This window comes from Felis catus, chromosome B4 (genome assembly GCF_018350175.1).
Source record: "Felis catus isolate Fca126 chromosome B4, F.catus_Fca126_mat1.0, whole genome shotgun sequence".
NCBI classification, from domain to species: Eukaryota; Metazoa; Chordata; class Mammalia; order Carnivora; family Felidae; genus Felis; species Felis catus.
In genome coordinates, this window is record NC_058374.1 from 29,827,540 (window position 1) to 29,845,361 (window position 17,822).

The 17,822-nt window shown below is 35.5% G+C and overlaps 1 protein-coding gene across 1 annotated transcript in view; it reads left to right on the forward strand.

Moving 5' to 3' along the window:
* The window catches only part of CCDC7 (coiled-coil domain containing 7), a 407,709-nt gene that overhangs the window by 21,237 nt on the left and 368,650 nt on the right, over positions 1–17,822 (forward strand). Inside the window, 2 exon segments of the mRNA XM_045062653.1 lie at positions 11,214–11,234; positions 11,565–11,597. Of these exon segments, the coding sequence (XP_044918588.1) occupies positions 11,214–11,234; positions 11,565–11,597 (54 nt within the window).

Consider the following 17,822-nt stretch of genomic DNA (forward strand, 5'->3'; position numbering starts at 1 on the left):
TAGAAGTCTAACTGTGAAGCACTTTATAGTTCGTACACTAAGCAGGCAGACAGACTTGTGCTCTAGGGTCTGAGCTTGGTTGGCACAGTTGGATGAGGCTTGGTGTAATGGCTCTGTTCTGCCACTATGTGGCTCTGCTTAGGTGACTGGGGTGGATTGGTGTGGCATGCATGCATGGGAGAGGTTTAATTGATGTCACCCAGCTTCCCAGTCTCTGATGTCAGAACTCTGTGTCCTCAACAACCAGTCATCAAGTACCCCTCCTTTGTCTCCAGCTTCCATCCACTTCCTGTTTCTACACTGTACATATCCAAACTGTCAGCCTGCCAGGTGGCACCTTCCTCATGAATTATATGTCATATGGGGCTGTGTTTCCATACTCCTCACTTCTGAGAGCCCTGCAGCATCCACTCTGACCCTCTAGGGGACGCCCTTGCTGGGCAATGGCTGGCTGCCGGCTTGCCCCTGGGAACTTTTGTGTGGTCATGCTTTTGCAGTGGTTCAGAGATTGTGGATGGTGCCTACTTGCCCCAGAAAAAGTTTCTGTGATTGCATGGCAGCAGAGGTTCAGAGATTATGGCAAATGCAACACACAGCCAGTGCCAGGTTTCATCTGAAGCACCCTAGTGTCTTTGTTCCAATACCAGCAAACATGGCTGTTCTCTGGGGTCCGCTGGGACCTTTGCCTGTAGGGAGGCTCTGTGGCTTCTACCAAATTCCCTCCTAGCAGGGGAACCACTTCTTCCCATGTGGGCTGTAGACCCCTCGGACCTCACTGTCTGCTCTTGAGGATTCACCCTTCCCACCAGAGTTCCATCAGGTATTGAGCTGTGGAGTTTTTTCCAGACTCTGTGCTCCTCTGTTTATAGAGTGCTAATGGTATTGAAACCGTCTCCTTTTTCCTTTCTCCCTTTCTTGTTCGGTTACTTGTGGGTATTTCCACTCTTTCTCTTTCTCTGCAGCTACTTTTGGGGGAGTACTTTTCCTGCACTCTCCCCCCTTTTCTGTTTCCTCTATCTGCAAAAACAGCTTCCTATCCTCTGTGGCTTCTCTCTCCCCCAGTTCACCTCTCTGCTGTGTACCTATTGAATTCTGTGGCTCAAGTTATGCAGATTGTTGTGTTAATCCTCAGATCAATTTTCTAGCTGTGCAAAATTCAGTTTGATTCTTTTGCATATAGCTCTCTAGTCTTCCTAGCACCATTTATTGAAGAGAGTGTCTTTCCCTATTGTATATTCTTGCCTTCTTTGTTGTGGATTATTTGACCATATAAGCAGGGTTTATTTGTGGATTTTCTATTTTGTTCCATTGATCTATGAGTCTATTTTTGCGCCAGTATCATACTGTTTTTATTACTACAGCTCTGTAGTGTATCTTTTTTTTCTTTGTTTTTTTTTTAGAGAGAGAGAGAGAGAGAGAGAATGCAAGCAGTGAGAAGGGCACGGTGGGGGCGGGGGGGGGAAGAGAGAGAGAGAGAGAGAGAGAGAGAGAGAGAGAGAGAGAGAGAGAGAATCTCAAGCAGGTTCCATGCTCAGCATGGATTCTGATGTGGGACTCGATCCCACAACACTGAGATCATCACTGAGCAGAAATTAAGAGTTTGAGCAGAAATTAAGTTAGATGGTCAACCAACTGAGCTACCCAGCTGCCCCACTTTGTAGTGTATCATGAAATCTGGACTTCTGATACCTCCAGCTTTGTTTTTCTTTTTCAAGACTGCATTGGCTATTTGCAGTCTTTGTGGTTCTATATAAATTTTGGGATTACTTATTCTAGTTTTGTGAAAATGCTAGTATGTTAGTATTTTGATAGGGATTGCATTGACTCTGCAGATTGCTTTGGGTAGTATGGACATTTTAAGAATATTAAATCTTTCAATCCATTAGCATGGAATATCTTTACATTTGTTTGTGTCATCTTCCATTTCTTTCATAAGTGTTTTATAGTTTTCAGAGTACATGTCTTTCACCACCTTTGTTAAATTTATTCCTAGGTATTTAGTTTTTGTTTTGGTATAATTGTAAGTTCTCTTAACTTCTCCTTCTGCTAATTTCTATAAGTTTATAGAAATGAAACAGATTTCTGAGTATTATTTTTATACACTACAATGTTACTGAATTAATTTCTTATTTCTAATAGTTCTAATAGTTTAGAGTTTTCTGTGTGTATTATTATGCCATATGGAAATAATGACAGTTTAACTTCTTCCTTACCAAAATGGTTGCCTTGCATTTTTTTTCTGGCCTGATTGCTATAGCTAACACTTCTTTCTATGTTGAATAATAGTGGTGAGAGTAGACATCCTGTTTTGTTCCTGACCTTAAGGGAAAAGCTCCAAATTTTTCCTCATTGAGTATGATGTTAGCCATTAAAAAAATTTTTAATATCTATTTATTTTGAGAGTGGAGAGGGGCAGAGAGGAGAGAGAGAATCCCAAACAGGCTCCATGCCTGATGCGGGGCTCAATCTCACAAACTGTGAGGTCATGATCTGAGCCAAAATCCAGAGTTGGTTGCTTAACTGACTGAGCCACTCAGGTTCCCCGGCCCTGTTTTTTTTTTTCCCTTTTCTTTTTCCTTTTTTTTTTTTTTTTTAACTATATGGCCTTTGTTATGTTGATGTATGTTTCTTCTAAACCCACTTTATTGAGAGTTTATCATCAATGGCTGTTGATTTTGTCAGATGCTTTTCCTGCACCTATTGGGATGATCATATGGATTTTAATCCTTCTCTTTTGTTGATATGAAGTTTCACATTGATTTGCAAATATTGAACCATTCTTGCACCCCCAGAATAAATTCCTCTTGATCACAGTGAATGATCCTTTTAATGTATTGTTGAATGTGGTTTGCCTGTATTTTGCTGAGAATTTTTCCATCTATGTTCATCAGAGATATTGACCTATAGTTTTTTTATTTGTGGTGTCCTTGTCTGATTTTGATATTAGAATAATGTTGGCCTTATAAAGTGAATTTGGGAACTTTCCTTTTCTTTTCTATTTTTTGAAATAGTATGAGAATAAGTACTATTCTTTAAGTGCTTGGCAGAATTCACCTATGAATCTGTCTAGTCCTAGACTTTTATTTTTTTGGCAAGTTTTTGATTACTGATTCAATTTCATTACTAGTATACTAGTAATTGGCCTTCAGATTTTTCTATCTTCCTGATTCAGTTTCTAAGAATTTATTTATTTCTTTTAGGTTGTCCAATTTGCTGATGTATAATTTTTCATCGTTTTCTCTTATATTGCATTGTATTTCTGTGGTGTAAGCTGTTTATTCTCTTTTGTTTCTGATTTTATTTGAGTTTGTCTTTTCTTTTTTTTTTTTCCTTGATGAGTCTGGCTAAGGGCTTATCAATTTTGTTTATCTTTTTAACAAACCGGCTCTTGGTTTCATTCGTTGATCTTTTCCTTTTTAAGAAGTCTTATGTTATTTATTTGTACTCTGATCTTATTATTTTCTTACTTTTAATCTCTTTGGGCTTTGTTTGTTCTTTTCCTAGTTCATTTTAATGTAAGGTTAGATTGCTTTTGAGCTTTTTCTTGTTTCTTGAGGTAGGCCTGTGTTGCTAACTATCTCCCTCTTAATACTGATTTTGCTGTGTCCCAAAGATTTTGGGCTATTGTGTTTTCATTTGTCTCCATATATTTCTACATTTTTCTTTGATTTCTTCATTGACTCATTGGTTGTTTAGTAGCCTGTTGTTTAGCCTTTACATGTTCGTGTTCTTTTCATTGTCTTATGATTGATTTCTAGTTTCATACCACTGTGGTTGAAAAAGATGCATGGTATGATTTCAGTATTTTAAAATTTATTCAGACTTGTTTTGTGTCATATGTTAATATGATGTCTTCTGGAGAATGTTCCATGTGCACTTGAGAAGAATATGTATTTTGTTATTTTGGATGGAATGTTCTTTATATATGTGTTATGTCCAACTAGTCTAATGTGTCATTCAGAGATTCTGTTTCCTTATTGATTTTCTACCTGAATGATCTATCCATTGATGTAAGTGAGATGTTAAAGTCTCCTCCTATTAATGTATTATAACCAGTTTCTTCCTTTATGTCTGTCAATATTTGCTTTACATATTTAGGTGCTCTAATTTGGGTGCATTCATATTTATAATTGTTATATTCTCTTGTTTGATTGTTCTCTTTATTTTATTATTATGTAATGCCCTTTTTGTATTTTATTAGTCTTTGTTTAAAACTATTTTACCTGATGTAAATATTACTTCTTTTTTTGCTTCCATTTGTATGGTTAATATTTTTCCATCACTTCACTTTTAGTCTGCATGTGTCTTTGGGTCTGAGTTGAGTCTTTTATAGGCAACATGTAGATGATTATATATTTTTTAATCCATTATGCCACCCTATGTCTTTGATTGAAGAATTAGGCCATTTATATTTATATTTATTTTATTTTATTTTTTTCAATATATGAAATTTATTGTCAAATTGATTTCCATACAACACCCAGTGCTCATCCCAAAAGATGCCCTCCTCAATACCCATCACCCACCCTCCCCTCCCTCCCACCCCCCATCAACCCTCAGTTTGTTCTCAGTTTTTAACAGTCTCTTATGCTTTGGCTCTCTCCCACTCTAACCTCTTTTTTTTTTTTTCCTTCCCCTCCCGCATGGGTTTCTGTTAAGTTTCTCAAGATCCACATAAGAGTGAAACCATATGGTATCTGTCTTTCTCTGTATGGCTTATTTCACTTAGCATCACACTCTCCAGTTCCATCCACGCTGCTACAAAAGGCCATATTTCATTCTTTGTCATTGCCATGTAGTATTCCATTGTGTATATAAACCACAATTTCTTTATCCATTCATCAGTTGATGGACATTTAGGCTCTTTCCACAATTTGGCTATTGTTGAGAGTGCTGCTATAAACATTGGGGTACAAGTTAGGCCATTTATATTAAAGTAATTATTGATAAGTATGTACTTATTGTCATTTAATTAATTAATTAGTTAATTAAATTTATTTATTTAATTTTTAAAATTTATTTAATTTTTTTGTAGTTCTCTGCTTCGTTCTTTCTTCTCTTTCTTTCTTTGTGATTTATGAGTTTCTCTAGTGTTATATTTGGTTTCTTTCTCTTTTTTTTTCTGTATCTTTTATAGATTTTGGGTTTGTGGTTAGCATGAAGTTCATATATAACATCGTAAGTACATAACAGTCTGTATTAAGTGGCCAGTCATTTAAGTCAAACACATTCTAAAAAACTTCTTTTTGTTCTTTTTTACTCCCTCCTTTGCAGTTTATGTATATGATGTCATATTTTAAATTTTTTATCCATAATTTTCTTACACTTAATTATGGCATTATCTTTTCTTAAGTTCTCCTTCATTTTTGAAGTATAATCTTGCCAGGTATATAACACTTGGCATATAGTATTCTTTTCTTAATTTCATTTAAAATATGCCATCACGCTACCTTCTGATGTCCGTAGTTTCTGAGAAGAAAACAGTTGTTAATCTTATTAAAGATCTCTTGGTCATTTTACTTCATATAAATCCCTACTTACATGTCAAATTTGGGGAGATTTGTTCTTAGGGATTTCTGCTCTGGGAATTTATGATTCTCAGTATCACCTGTCTGTCTCTTCCATTTTTGGTGCTGTGATTTGCTCTGTGACCTCAATTTTGTGATGGACATAAGATGAATTGTTGATTTTCAGTTCGTTCAGCTTTTATTGTTAGGACAGAGTGATTGATCTGACTCCTTGCAATCCAGATTGGAAATCAGAAATTTGAACTATTTATTTGAGGGGTGCCTGGGTGGATCAGTTGGTTGAGTGTCCAACTCACCTCAGGTCATGATTGCAGGGTCATGTCAAGCTCCTCTGCCCCTCTCTCCTGCTCGTTCTCTCTCTCTCTCTCCCTCTAAAATAAACAAAACAATAAAAATAAACTATCTTGAAGATCTGTATTCTTTGATATATTTCATCTCTCAAGTTTCTGTGCTTTTAGCTTGTGGTCAGGTAGTATATTTGACAAAGATTTTCTTACATGCCTTGAGCCACAAAAAATAAAAGGAGAAAAACATTTTTCCTGTTCCTTTAAGATTAGATCTGTGTTGGGACACTCCTTCAAAACTTAGCTAAGCTGTTTACAAATCTTGAGTTAGCCTTCATTTTTTGTTTGCGTTGAGCTAAAGATAAGCCTGAGTTGAAAGTTTAGTGTCACTCAGATATTTTGTGAGCATGAATCCTGGCCAGCGTAAGTATGTGGTTCACTAGATTCCTCTTATATATGGGATCTTTTCAAAATCCTTATTTTCCAAAGTTACTGTTGCTATAGCTTTTTCTTCTAGGCTTTTGACATGTATATTATTTGCCACAACTGCAATCTTTTTCTACAGGGAGCAGTGGCTTGTTCATTTTCCGTTCAGTGTTTTTGAGTAATTCCCTCCACTCAGCTGTTTGTTTGTTTTTTGCCATGAGAGAGTTCTGAGCTAGATGAAACAAAGGCAAAAGCTGCAAGTCCTTCAGAGAACCCTCAGAAAGGTCAAAACAGACAAACACAGTTCCTTGGCAATAGATCTTTGTTTCCTCTAGAGCCACATACCCAAATCAGAAATGGAGGTTGTCAACTTTATGACTACCATTGTACTAGGGGAGGGCAAGACTGTTGAAATGTCACAAAGTTCTCCTACAGTATTTAAGTCACATTTTTATTTATTCAGCATTACTTGGTTCCTGTAAAGCCTTGACTATTTTTCAGAGTTCTGAAAACTTGGTCATGACAGTTTTTGCTCATGTTTTCACGTTTCCATGTTTCCACGTAGGATAGGCCCTTTGAGTTCCCTATTCTACCATTTTTGCTGTCATCACTCTCTAAATACCCAAAATAGGTCTTATTTGATGCAAATTTACAACTAATTCTGGATTTTATATAGAAGTTCAATGGATCAAGAATAGACAAATGAGGTCTGAGGAAAAAGAACAAAATGAGACAATTTGCCCTAGCAGATATCAAAACTTGTTATAAAGCTATATTTATTATAATTGTGTACTTTTGGTGCAAGACTAGATAGACCAATGGAATTGAATAAAAACTCAGAAATAGATCCTTTCATATATGGAATATGTTACTAATGACCTCTAGTACAGTACATAATCCCCCCTTATCTGTGGATTTGTGGAGGATATGTTCTCAGATCCCCAGTGGGATGCCTACATGGATAGTACACACACACACACACACACACACACACACATACATACATCCACACATACATGCTGTGTGTTATGCTATACATGCATACCTATGATAAAGTTAAATTTATAAATTAGGAACAGTAAGAGAGTAACAACAACTATTAATAAATTAGGGCACATAACAATAACAATTATGTGAATGAGGCCTCTAAAAATATCTTATTATACTGTACTTAACCCTTTCTCTTATAATTGAGATAATAAAATATCTACTTAATGAGATGCAGTGAGGTGAATGATATAGGCATTATGACATACTGTAAGACTACTGTTGACTTTCTGATGATATGTCAGAAGCAGGGATATCTGCTTCTGGACAGTGGCTGACCAAAGGTAACTGAAACTGGAAAGTGAAACTGTAGGCAAGGAGAGGATTACTGTATAATAAATGGCTCTGGGATAATGAAAAGACAAAAGTTGATCCCTACTTTATAGTATATATAAAAAAACCATTTTGTGATGAATTAAAGACCTAAATGTAGAAGAAAAAACCAAAAATATCCAACTATATTAAAATTAAAACCTCTATTGTATAAAGATTCATAAAGAGATGTACAAGAGAAGGTTCAAATAGGGGAAAGTGCTTAGATAACATATAAGTGACAAGGGATTATCCAGAATATATAAATAACATTTATTTATAATAAGTATAAGATAAATCAATAGAAAATGCTCAAGGGAAATAAAAAGGCATTTCACACCGAAGGAAATACAAATAGCCTATAAATATATCAAAATATATTCTACCCTTTTAGAAAATTTTAGCAACTAGGGAATGTTGTTTTGGTATGTTAATGTCATAGGAAAAAATAAAATGTTTGTTGGCTTTTAAAGTTTTATAAAACCCTTCCGTTGAGTGTACATTTTTTTCTAGTGCTTTCCTATATTGCTCTACCTTTTCCCAAATAGTCCTCTTGTTAATACTTATATTAATTTTTGTCCCCTTCATTTATACTTCAGTTTGACTTCTGCCCCTAAAGTCCCTTGAACTAGTCCTGTAATGATAGTAATGACTGCTTCCCCCTAACTCCATGGTGTTAAATTCATTGTTCATGACTCTTGACAATTCTGCAAATATAACTCTGTTGAACATTTTGTTCTTCTTGAAATGTTCTTCTCTTGGTTTCAGTGACACACTATGCCTATCTGAATGTTAGTTACAGCTTGTTATTTCACTTAAAAATATTGTGCCATCTTTTCATTAGGAAGCTTTTTATTACAGTGGCATTGAGAGCCAGCCCCATTAATAGTTTTTTGAGTAGGGTATTTACTCTGATGGCTAACAGACACATGAAAAGGTACTCACTATCAGTCATCATCAGAGAAATATGAATCAAAACTATGAGATACACCTATCAGAATGGCTAAAATTTAATAACACAGGAAACAACAGACGTTGGCAAAGATACAGAGAAAGGAAAACCCTCCTACACTGTTGGTAGGAATGCAAACTGATGTAGCCACTCTGGAAACAGTATAGAGGTCCCTCAAAAAGTTAAACATAGAACTACCTCAAGATCTAGTGATTGAACTACTAGGTATTCACCCAAAGACTATGAAAATACTAATTCAATGGGATACATGCACCCTGATATTTATGTTATAGCAGCAATGTATCAATACTAGCCAAATTATGGAAAGAGCCCAAGTGTCCATTAACTGATGAATGGATAAAGAATTTGTGGTACACACACACACACACACACACACACACACACACACACAATGGGATATTAGCCATCAAAAAAATGAAATCTTGCCATTGGCAATGACATGGATGGAGCTAGAGAGTATTATGCTAAATGAAATGTCAGAGAAAGGCGAATGCCATATGATTTCAGTCATGTGGAATTTCAGAAACAAAACAGATGAACATAGGGGGGAGAAAGAGGCAAACCATAAAACAGAGTCAATTCTAATTTTTTTAAGTTTATTAATTTTAAGAGAAAGAAAGAGTGAGAGTGAGCATGGGCAGAGAGAGAGGGAGAATGAGAATCCCAGGCAGGATCTATGCTGCCAGTGCAGAGCCTGACGCTGGCCTCAGTCTCATGAGCTGTGTGATCATGACCTAAGCCAAAATCAAAGGTTGTTCTCTTTAACCAACTGAGCCAACCAGGCATCCCAGACTCCTAACTATTGACAGCAAACTGAGGGTTGCTGGAGAGGACGTGGGTGCGGTGATGATGGGTTAAATGGATGATGGGTATTAAGGAGGACACTTGTGACGAGCACTGAGTGTTACATGTAAGTGATGAATCACTAAATCTACTCCTGAAACTAATATTGCACTATATGTTAACTAACTGGAATTTAAATAAAAACTTGAAACAAACAAAAGAGTAAGGTATATACTGATTACCTTGCCTATAGTTTTTTCTTATATTTACTTTTCTAAGAATAAATTTTGTTGTTGTTTGTTAGGTTAGAATGTGTGGTGAAATCGTTTGGGAACCTTTGAATTTCTGAAAACAGTTTCATTTTGGCTTCACATTTAAATGATAAATAAAATTAGAATATAAGTTTAATATTTTTCCTGGGAACTTTATATACATTCCTCTATATTTTCATAGAATTTTCATTTTCTGTTTAGTGTTTGTGTAAAATTGATTTTCCTCACTTCTGGTCAGTTTTCATTCTCCACTTTTGTCAGTAGTGTTCTAGGTTCAGCATTACTAGAACTGAAGATGTAGGTTTCCTCAGTAGTTGAGAAAGCCTTTGTTCTCTGGGCTTTTAGTGGTTTAAATAATTGTTGAACTCTGGCTATAATGAATGAGTGAATTGATATATGATGGTTTCCTATCATCTTCTGAGATAGGAAAGGAGGTTTTGAGAACCTTGGAATCTCTTGATAGTGGAAAGAATGAGTTTATTCCAAGGTAGTGTGCCTCAGTGAACATTAGTTTCTAAATCCTTATGCAACTAAAAATATTTCTCTTCAGACATGGATATTTATTTACTTTGGTATTTTTTGTTGAGGATCTCAGCCCTTTTTGCTTAGATTTTTGATTTCTTATTATTTAGCACAGTGATTCTCAAACTTTAGCATGCAATGGAATCAATTGGAGGCCCAGTTAAAACACAAATTGCTGGCCCTACTCCCAGAGTTTTTGATTCAGTTGGCTGGGATGCGGCCTAAGAATTTACATTGCTAACAAATATGATTGTTTAGGTGATGCTGATGCTCTTGGTTTGGGGACTACACTTTTTGAACTATTGATTTAGTGTTAGTATGGCAAAAAAAATTTTTAGACTAGTCTGATTTTTCACTTAAGTAACTTTTTTTTCCTGCCCTAATGAATGTAGTAATTTTTTTTTAACAATGTAATTCAGAACTTTTATCTGGATGTGATAGAATGGGCTTTTGTGTGTGTGTTTCAAATGTAATCATTTAAACATTATATTTTCTAAGTGGTAAATATTGGTATTTAGGATTGTGTGATTCATTTTGGATATTCAGTTTCTGTCACAGTTTCCCAAACCAGTTGTATGCATTTCCTATTAAAAATATCAAGTAGTAGTATGATATTTTGTATCTCAATTTTTAGGCCCTTCAACAGAGCAAGTTTTACTGAAGACATAATGTTCTTATGATAATGCTTTTCATTATTATACTCTATGCTTTATGAAAAAAATACTCTATGCTTTATGAAAAAAATCTCTTCCAAGAGGAATCTTAATTTTATTCCTTATTTATATTCACTAATATGTGAAATAAAAAATGTACATTATTTTTGGGTATCATACTATATGTCTATAATGGTGGACAGTTTTCTAGAACTGAGTTGTCTATGCATGATGTACTAAAAACTATATCTGTAATTATAAAAATGTTATCTTGGATTGTAGATTTATAGTTTTATTTTAATAATTTGTATATTTTTCTTATTGAAAATTATAGAGAATTAAATACTTTATCATATCATAACATAGTGAATAATTTTATATTTAAATGTTTTAATTAAAACTTTATTTTCCAGATTTTGGAATCTCTTTTTAAGGTATGTTCAATATATTACAGTTTAAGCCTACTGAAATTATAATACAGAAATACACACTAATGAAGAAGAGGTTTCTAAGTTTTGAGGAAGTAAAAAGAACTCCCAAACTTGCAACTATATAAATTTTAAAATGTTATATTCCAGTTGTATGTTGCATTAGCCCCATTCTGAACCCTAGGATAAATGATGTTTGGTTCATGGCTAATATTTGATAGATGAAGTACACACACACACACACACACACACACACACACACACATACCTGTACCCACCCACATGTTTGAATAACTTGTCAATAAGTATTTCTTTCTTTCTTTCTTTTTTTTAAAGTGGTTTCAGCTACAGGTCAATCAGATGGAGGAGGTAAGTATAACATTTCTTAATTGTGAATTAAATTGATATTTTGTCTCATTTGAAAATCAATTTGAAATTAGTTAAGATTTTTTGAATAAATATTGTTTATAATCTTTTGACTTAGGTAGAGAAGGAACTAAAGGTTAGAATAAAATTTTTCTCCTTGATTACACACTACATTCCTGCATGTATCTGAGATGCTCTGAGTTTGACACATTCTTTCTCTTAAAAATAAATAATGGAAATTTAATTATCATTCTTTCCTAATTTATGTAAAAGAGTGACAAGGAAAAACTTATATCAGCTTAAATCTTTCTCCTGTATTTAAAAAACATGTATGATATTATAATATGCTTACTTATAAAATTTTATATTGGTTTTATTTAAATTTAATGTTATTTTCATGATTTTTTTATACTTTAGATTTTCAGATGTTTTATGACCATTTTGAAAACTATCGGTCTCTAACCTTAAGGGTTTTTAATTCCATTTTGGGAAAGACTTTATGCTGTTTTTTTTAAGTTTATTTATTTATTTTTAAAGAGAGAGAGGGAGCATGAGTGGAGGAGAGGAAGAGAGAGAGAGAGAGGAAGAGAGAGAATCCCAAGCAGGCTCCACACTGTCAGTGCAGAGCCAGACGTGGGGCTTCAACCCACGAACTGTCAGATCATGACTTGAGCTGAAGTTGGATGCTTAACCGATTGAGCCACTCAGGCACCCCCAGGCAACTCATTCTTGAACTAAAAATTTCTGACTTATCAATTATTGCTTTAAATACTATTCTGGCCATTCTTTGACTTCATCAAGACTACTGGTTCATTCATTCCTTTACCTTCCTGCAGTATTTTTTACTTATTTTTCTTTTTAGCTTAGACAGTAGGTACTTAATCACAGTGAATTTCTTAACTTCCTAATATTGTTTACCTCTTTCTCTTTTCATTGCATTTATCTAACAAAACTTAAACTTGAATAAATGCAAATATTTACTTTTTGGGCCTTTAGCTTAGTTGTAAAACAATGATGAAGAAAGTGACATGATTATTCAGACATAATTATTTCGAATATTGCCTGGCAATTCTATTGCATTTCTGAAATGAATTTCAATCCTTTTCAGCCATCATCTCAAACCTATATTCCCTCAGTCCCATTTTCATTTACACTCTCAACGAGTCACTTGAAATGCCTGATATATAAGCCACCGGTTAGAACTCCTAAATTACCAAACAGTTTATTTAAATCCATGCTCATTCACTCCTCCTTTCTTCTTATTAAACAAATATTGTTCCTCTTCTTACATAAGACTCATTCTTTTACTTGTTTTGGATCTTATCTTAAGAAATTGATTAATCATTCTCACATGTTAAACTTTTCCTAACCAATTGTGTTCTTCCTTTCAGGTTTTAAATATACTCATGTCTCTCTAATTTGATGCCACATTCCCTCCAATTACTGGCCTATTTCTTTTTTGCCCTTCATACCAATCTTTAAAAAAAATTGTATGCAAATTTACTCATAACGGAAATAGTTATTACATTACTGTTGGGTGACTCAGTTGGTTAAGCATCTGACTTTGGCTCAGGTCATGATCTCATGGTTCATGGGTTTGAGCCCCACGTTGGGCTCTGTGCTGACAGCTCAGAGCCTGGAGCCTGCTTTGGGTTCTGTGTCTCCCTCTCTCTGCCCCTTCCCTGCTCACGCTCTGTCTCTCTCTCTCTCTCTCTTTCAAGAATAAATAAACATTAAAAAAATTATTGTTTTTTTTAAAATAAAGGCGAAATCAAAGATTTATAAAAGAGAGGAGAGAAAAAGCCTTGAAGATAGTTGAGGAACAATAAAACTAGTTGAGTCTTTTATAAAAAAAATTATTAGCTGATAAATTGGCATCTAGTGAAGAGGTTAATCTGGATGTTCTCTCCTTGAAAGAGCCAACTAGGGCTATCAAAAATAATTGGAGTTTTTGTGGATTTTCTATAAAAACTTAACAGTTTAGATGAGGGCCATACTTTGAAACTTCAGAGCTCATTTTTTTGGCATCAATTTATTATATATACTCTTTTCTTCCAAAGCATTTCTCAGCCTACCCTGATTAGATTCTCTCTCCATAATAAAGAAGACATTCTGTTTGGTTCTATGAAACTTTTATATTGTCAAATTCAATAGGAATTTTCTTTACCTTAGCTATACTTGACATTGTCAATCATTTCGTCATTTTTAAAACACTATTTCTTTGACTTTTGTGAATTACGCTTTCTTGGCTACTGTTTTACCTCTTTAGCTGTTTCCTTTTTAGAACCACCTTTATTTTATAATCAATAAATATTTGAGCGCCTTGAGATTTCATTCTATATCCTCCTTTTTTTTTCTTTACTTTAAACTTACCCCCTAGGCAACCACAACCGGTTTTTCAATTTAAGTGTTACATTTATACTGGTAATTTAGAAATGTACACTTCTTGCTCAAAATCATCCTCTGAACTCCAGATGGATATATAATTACCTACTAGACTATTTCACCTCACACCCAATGGATCAAAACCAAGAATTTTTTTACCCTTAAACTTACACTTCTTCCAGTGTTCCCTGTCTCAGTGAATGGTAGTAATATCTATCCAGTTGGGTAAAACAGAAGTGTGGCGATTAACCTTGACAACTTGATTTCTTAATATTCAATACATTCCTGAGTCCTTTTGATTTTATGTCCTAAATAGCTTTCATATATGTTGATCTTTCTCTGTATCTACTATTTACACTTTAGTGCCAGTTACCATCATTTCCAGTATTTCTGAAATCCTGGTGTATGCATTCATATTCACAAGGAGGAACCTTTAGTATAGAACTAAACTTCTGGTCTAGAATTCCAAATTTTTCAGTTTTTAAATCCATAATTAATTATTATGAATAATTACTAAATTTGGTGTGTATTAGATACATTGCCAATGTGTTTGTATTATCTTATGACTTTTGATGAATGGTTTCTGAAATATGTTTGATGGATCATGTTTAAATATTACCCAGGATACCTGTTCCAAATGCCCATTTCAGAACTCCACGTCAGAGTTCCTGAATTAAAGTTCTTTTTGTATGTGTATAGGTTAGCAATATGCCTTTTTAATAGGAATTCTTTAAAAAATTTTTTTATTCTTTCTTTATTTTTGAGAGAGAGACAGTGAGACAGAGTGCGAGTGGGGGAGGAACAGAGAGAGGGAGACACAGAATCCAAAGCGGGATCCAGGCTCTGAGCTGTCAGCACAGAGCCTGACATGGGGCTCGAACTCATAAACCACAAGATCATGACCTGAGCCAAAGTTGGATGCTCAACTGACTGAGCAACCCAGGCACCCCTTAATAGGATTTCTTAGAGGATTATTATGTATACTAGCATTTGAGAATCTTGGAATAATCTTGTTTTTATTGCTGACACATTTTATTGATAGTACATGCTGGTGAGGCTAATGCCTGCGGTCATGTTACATCAACAGAGATACATGTTGAAGCCTTCAGAATGTGTGGTGAGCTGCACTAGAGAAATGTAGGATTAGCACATGGGCTATGTGTTTCAGAGCTGTTCTGCTGGAACCTGTGCCAAGTAGGTGTCTTTGATGAAATCTTGTAGCTGATAATCTCATTGTCTATTCCATATTCCTTTAGTTCTGTGATATCATCTCTTCTCCCAGAAAGGACTCATGTTTAAATTGAATTCTTAACAGGAAATGCAATGTATCAGTTAGGGTCTAATCAAAAGATAAAAACTACACTGTAATTTGAATAGGGAAAGTTCAACATAAAGAATTACTAATATAGGAGAATCCCTACCAAGAGGTAAAGGCAACTCTAAAGAATATAGGAATAGAAGGAACAGCCTCTATTGATAGGATGGAAGCAAAGTACTTAAAGAAGGAACAAATCTTAATACCCCCATCCTTACCCTGTCCCTAACCCAGGGCTAAGGTCCAGAACTTGTGAAGAAGGAGCAGCTGTCATCACTGAGTTTTCTGGGGTGCCATACTGGTGGAACCAGGACTTACTGGGAAGTTGATCATAAGGGTGATACATTGGGAAGCCATCCTCTCTGGTACTGTGGAAAGCCATCTTCTGGAGAGGTGCTGTTCCTTTTGCTGTCTCCAAGGGTGGTATGCTGGAAAGATTCCTGAAGGGGTTTCTGCACTGGTAAATTTTGTAAGAAGTTCTAGGAGAAGCTACCTGAGGGAATGAGCCATGCCAGGGACCTTGTGAGGAAGACACCTATGGGGTGGTGCTATTGTAACTTTTTGGAGGTGAGCTCTACTAGGTATACTATGCAGTGCCCTAGGATTAAGCAGAGAGAGATGACAGAACTAGGAAGAAACCTGCTTCTTTTTGTAGTGTCTAGAACTCTCCATTGATAAAGGTTAACATGCTACCTGTCAGAAATGTTCCACTATTGTAAGCACAGCAATGAAGAATGGATTTTTAATTAAAAAAATTTTTTTAACGTTTATTTATTATTGAGAGACAGAGAGAGACAGAGCATGAGCAGGGGAGGGGCAGAGAGAGGAGGAGACACAGAATCCTAAACAGGCTCTAGGCTCTGAGCTGTTAGCACAGAGCCTGACGTGGGCCTCAAATCCACAAACCGCAAGATCATGACTTGAGCTGAAGTCAGATGCTTAACCAACTGAGCCACCCAGGTGCCCTGATTTTTAATTTTTTTTTAAGTTTATTTATTTTGAGAAAGAGAGAGAGAGAGAGAGAGGGAGAGAATGAGAGAATGAGCAGGGGAGGGGCAGAGAGAGAGGGAGATAGAGAATCCCAAGCAGGCTCCACACCATCAGTGCAGAACTCGATGTGGGGCTCAAACCCATGAACTGCAAGATCATGACCTGAGCTGAAATCAAGAGCTAGTTATTTAACCGACTGAGCCAACCAGGCATCCCTAATTTTTTTTAATGTTTATTTGTTTTTGAGAGAGACAGAGTGTGAGTGGGGGAGGGGCAGAGAGAGAGGGAGACAGACTCCGAAGCAGGCTTCAGGTTCTAGGCTCTGAGCTGTCACCAGAGCTCAACGTGGGGCTCAAACCCATGAACTGTGAGATCATGACCTGAGACGAAGTCGGACGCTTAAACTGACTGAGCCACCCAGGTGCCCCAAGAATGGATTTTTATTTTATTTTATTTTATTTTTTATTATTTTTTAGTACAATATATTTTATTATATTATTATGAAGCCCTTGTTTTACCAGCCTATTCAGTGGAGACAGCAAAACTGGACAGTCAAGCTTATGAAGATATGTAAGAATCCTCTTTTTAAAAAATGTTTATTTAAATTTTATGAATTCTTTATTTTTTCAATTTATTTTTTTAAAATTTATTTATATAAAGTGTTCTTATCTTATTTGGCCATTCTTTATATATAATTTATTGTCAAGTTAGCTAACACACAGTGTATACAGTGTGCTCCTGACCTCAGGGGGAGATTCCTGTAATTCATCACTTACATACAACACCCAGTGCTCATCCCAACAAGTGCCTTCCTCAATGCTCATCACCCATTTTTCTCACCCACCTGACCCCCCCCACCCCCATCAATCCTCAGTTTGTTTTCTGTATTTAAGAGTCTTATGGTTCCCCCCCCCCCGTAACTATTTTTTTTTCTTTCCTTTCTCATGGTCTTCTATTAAGTTTCTCAGATTCCACATATGAGTGAAAACATGGTATCCATCTTTCTCCTGACTGACTTATTTCACTTAGCATAATACCCTCCAGTTCCATCCATGTTGTTGTGAATGGCAAGATTTCATTCTTCTTCATTGCTGAGTAGTAGTCCATTGTATATGTCCACCACGTCGTCTTTTTCCATTCATCAGTTTATGGACATTTGGGCTCTTTCCATAATATGCTATTGTTGATAGTCCTGTGGTAAACGGGGTACATGTGCCCCTGTGAATAAGCACTCCTCTATCCTTTGGATAAATTCCCAGTAGTGCAATTGCTGGGTCATAGGGTAGTTCTATTTTTAATTTTTTGAGTAATCTTCACACTGTTTTCCAGTTTGCATTCCCACCAACAGTGCAAAAGGGTTCCCGTTTCTCCACATTCTTGCCAACATGTGTTGTTTCCTGAGTTGTTAATTTTAGCCACTCTGACTGGTGTAGTTTTGATATATATTTCCCTGATTATTAGTGATGTTGGACATCTTTTCATGTGTCTGCTAGCCATCTGGAAGTCTTCTTTGGAAAGTGTCTATTCACGTCTTCTTC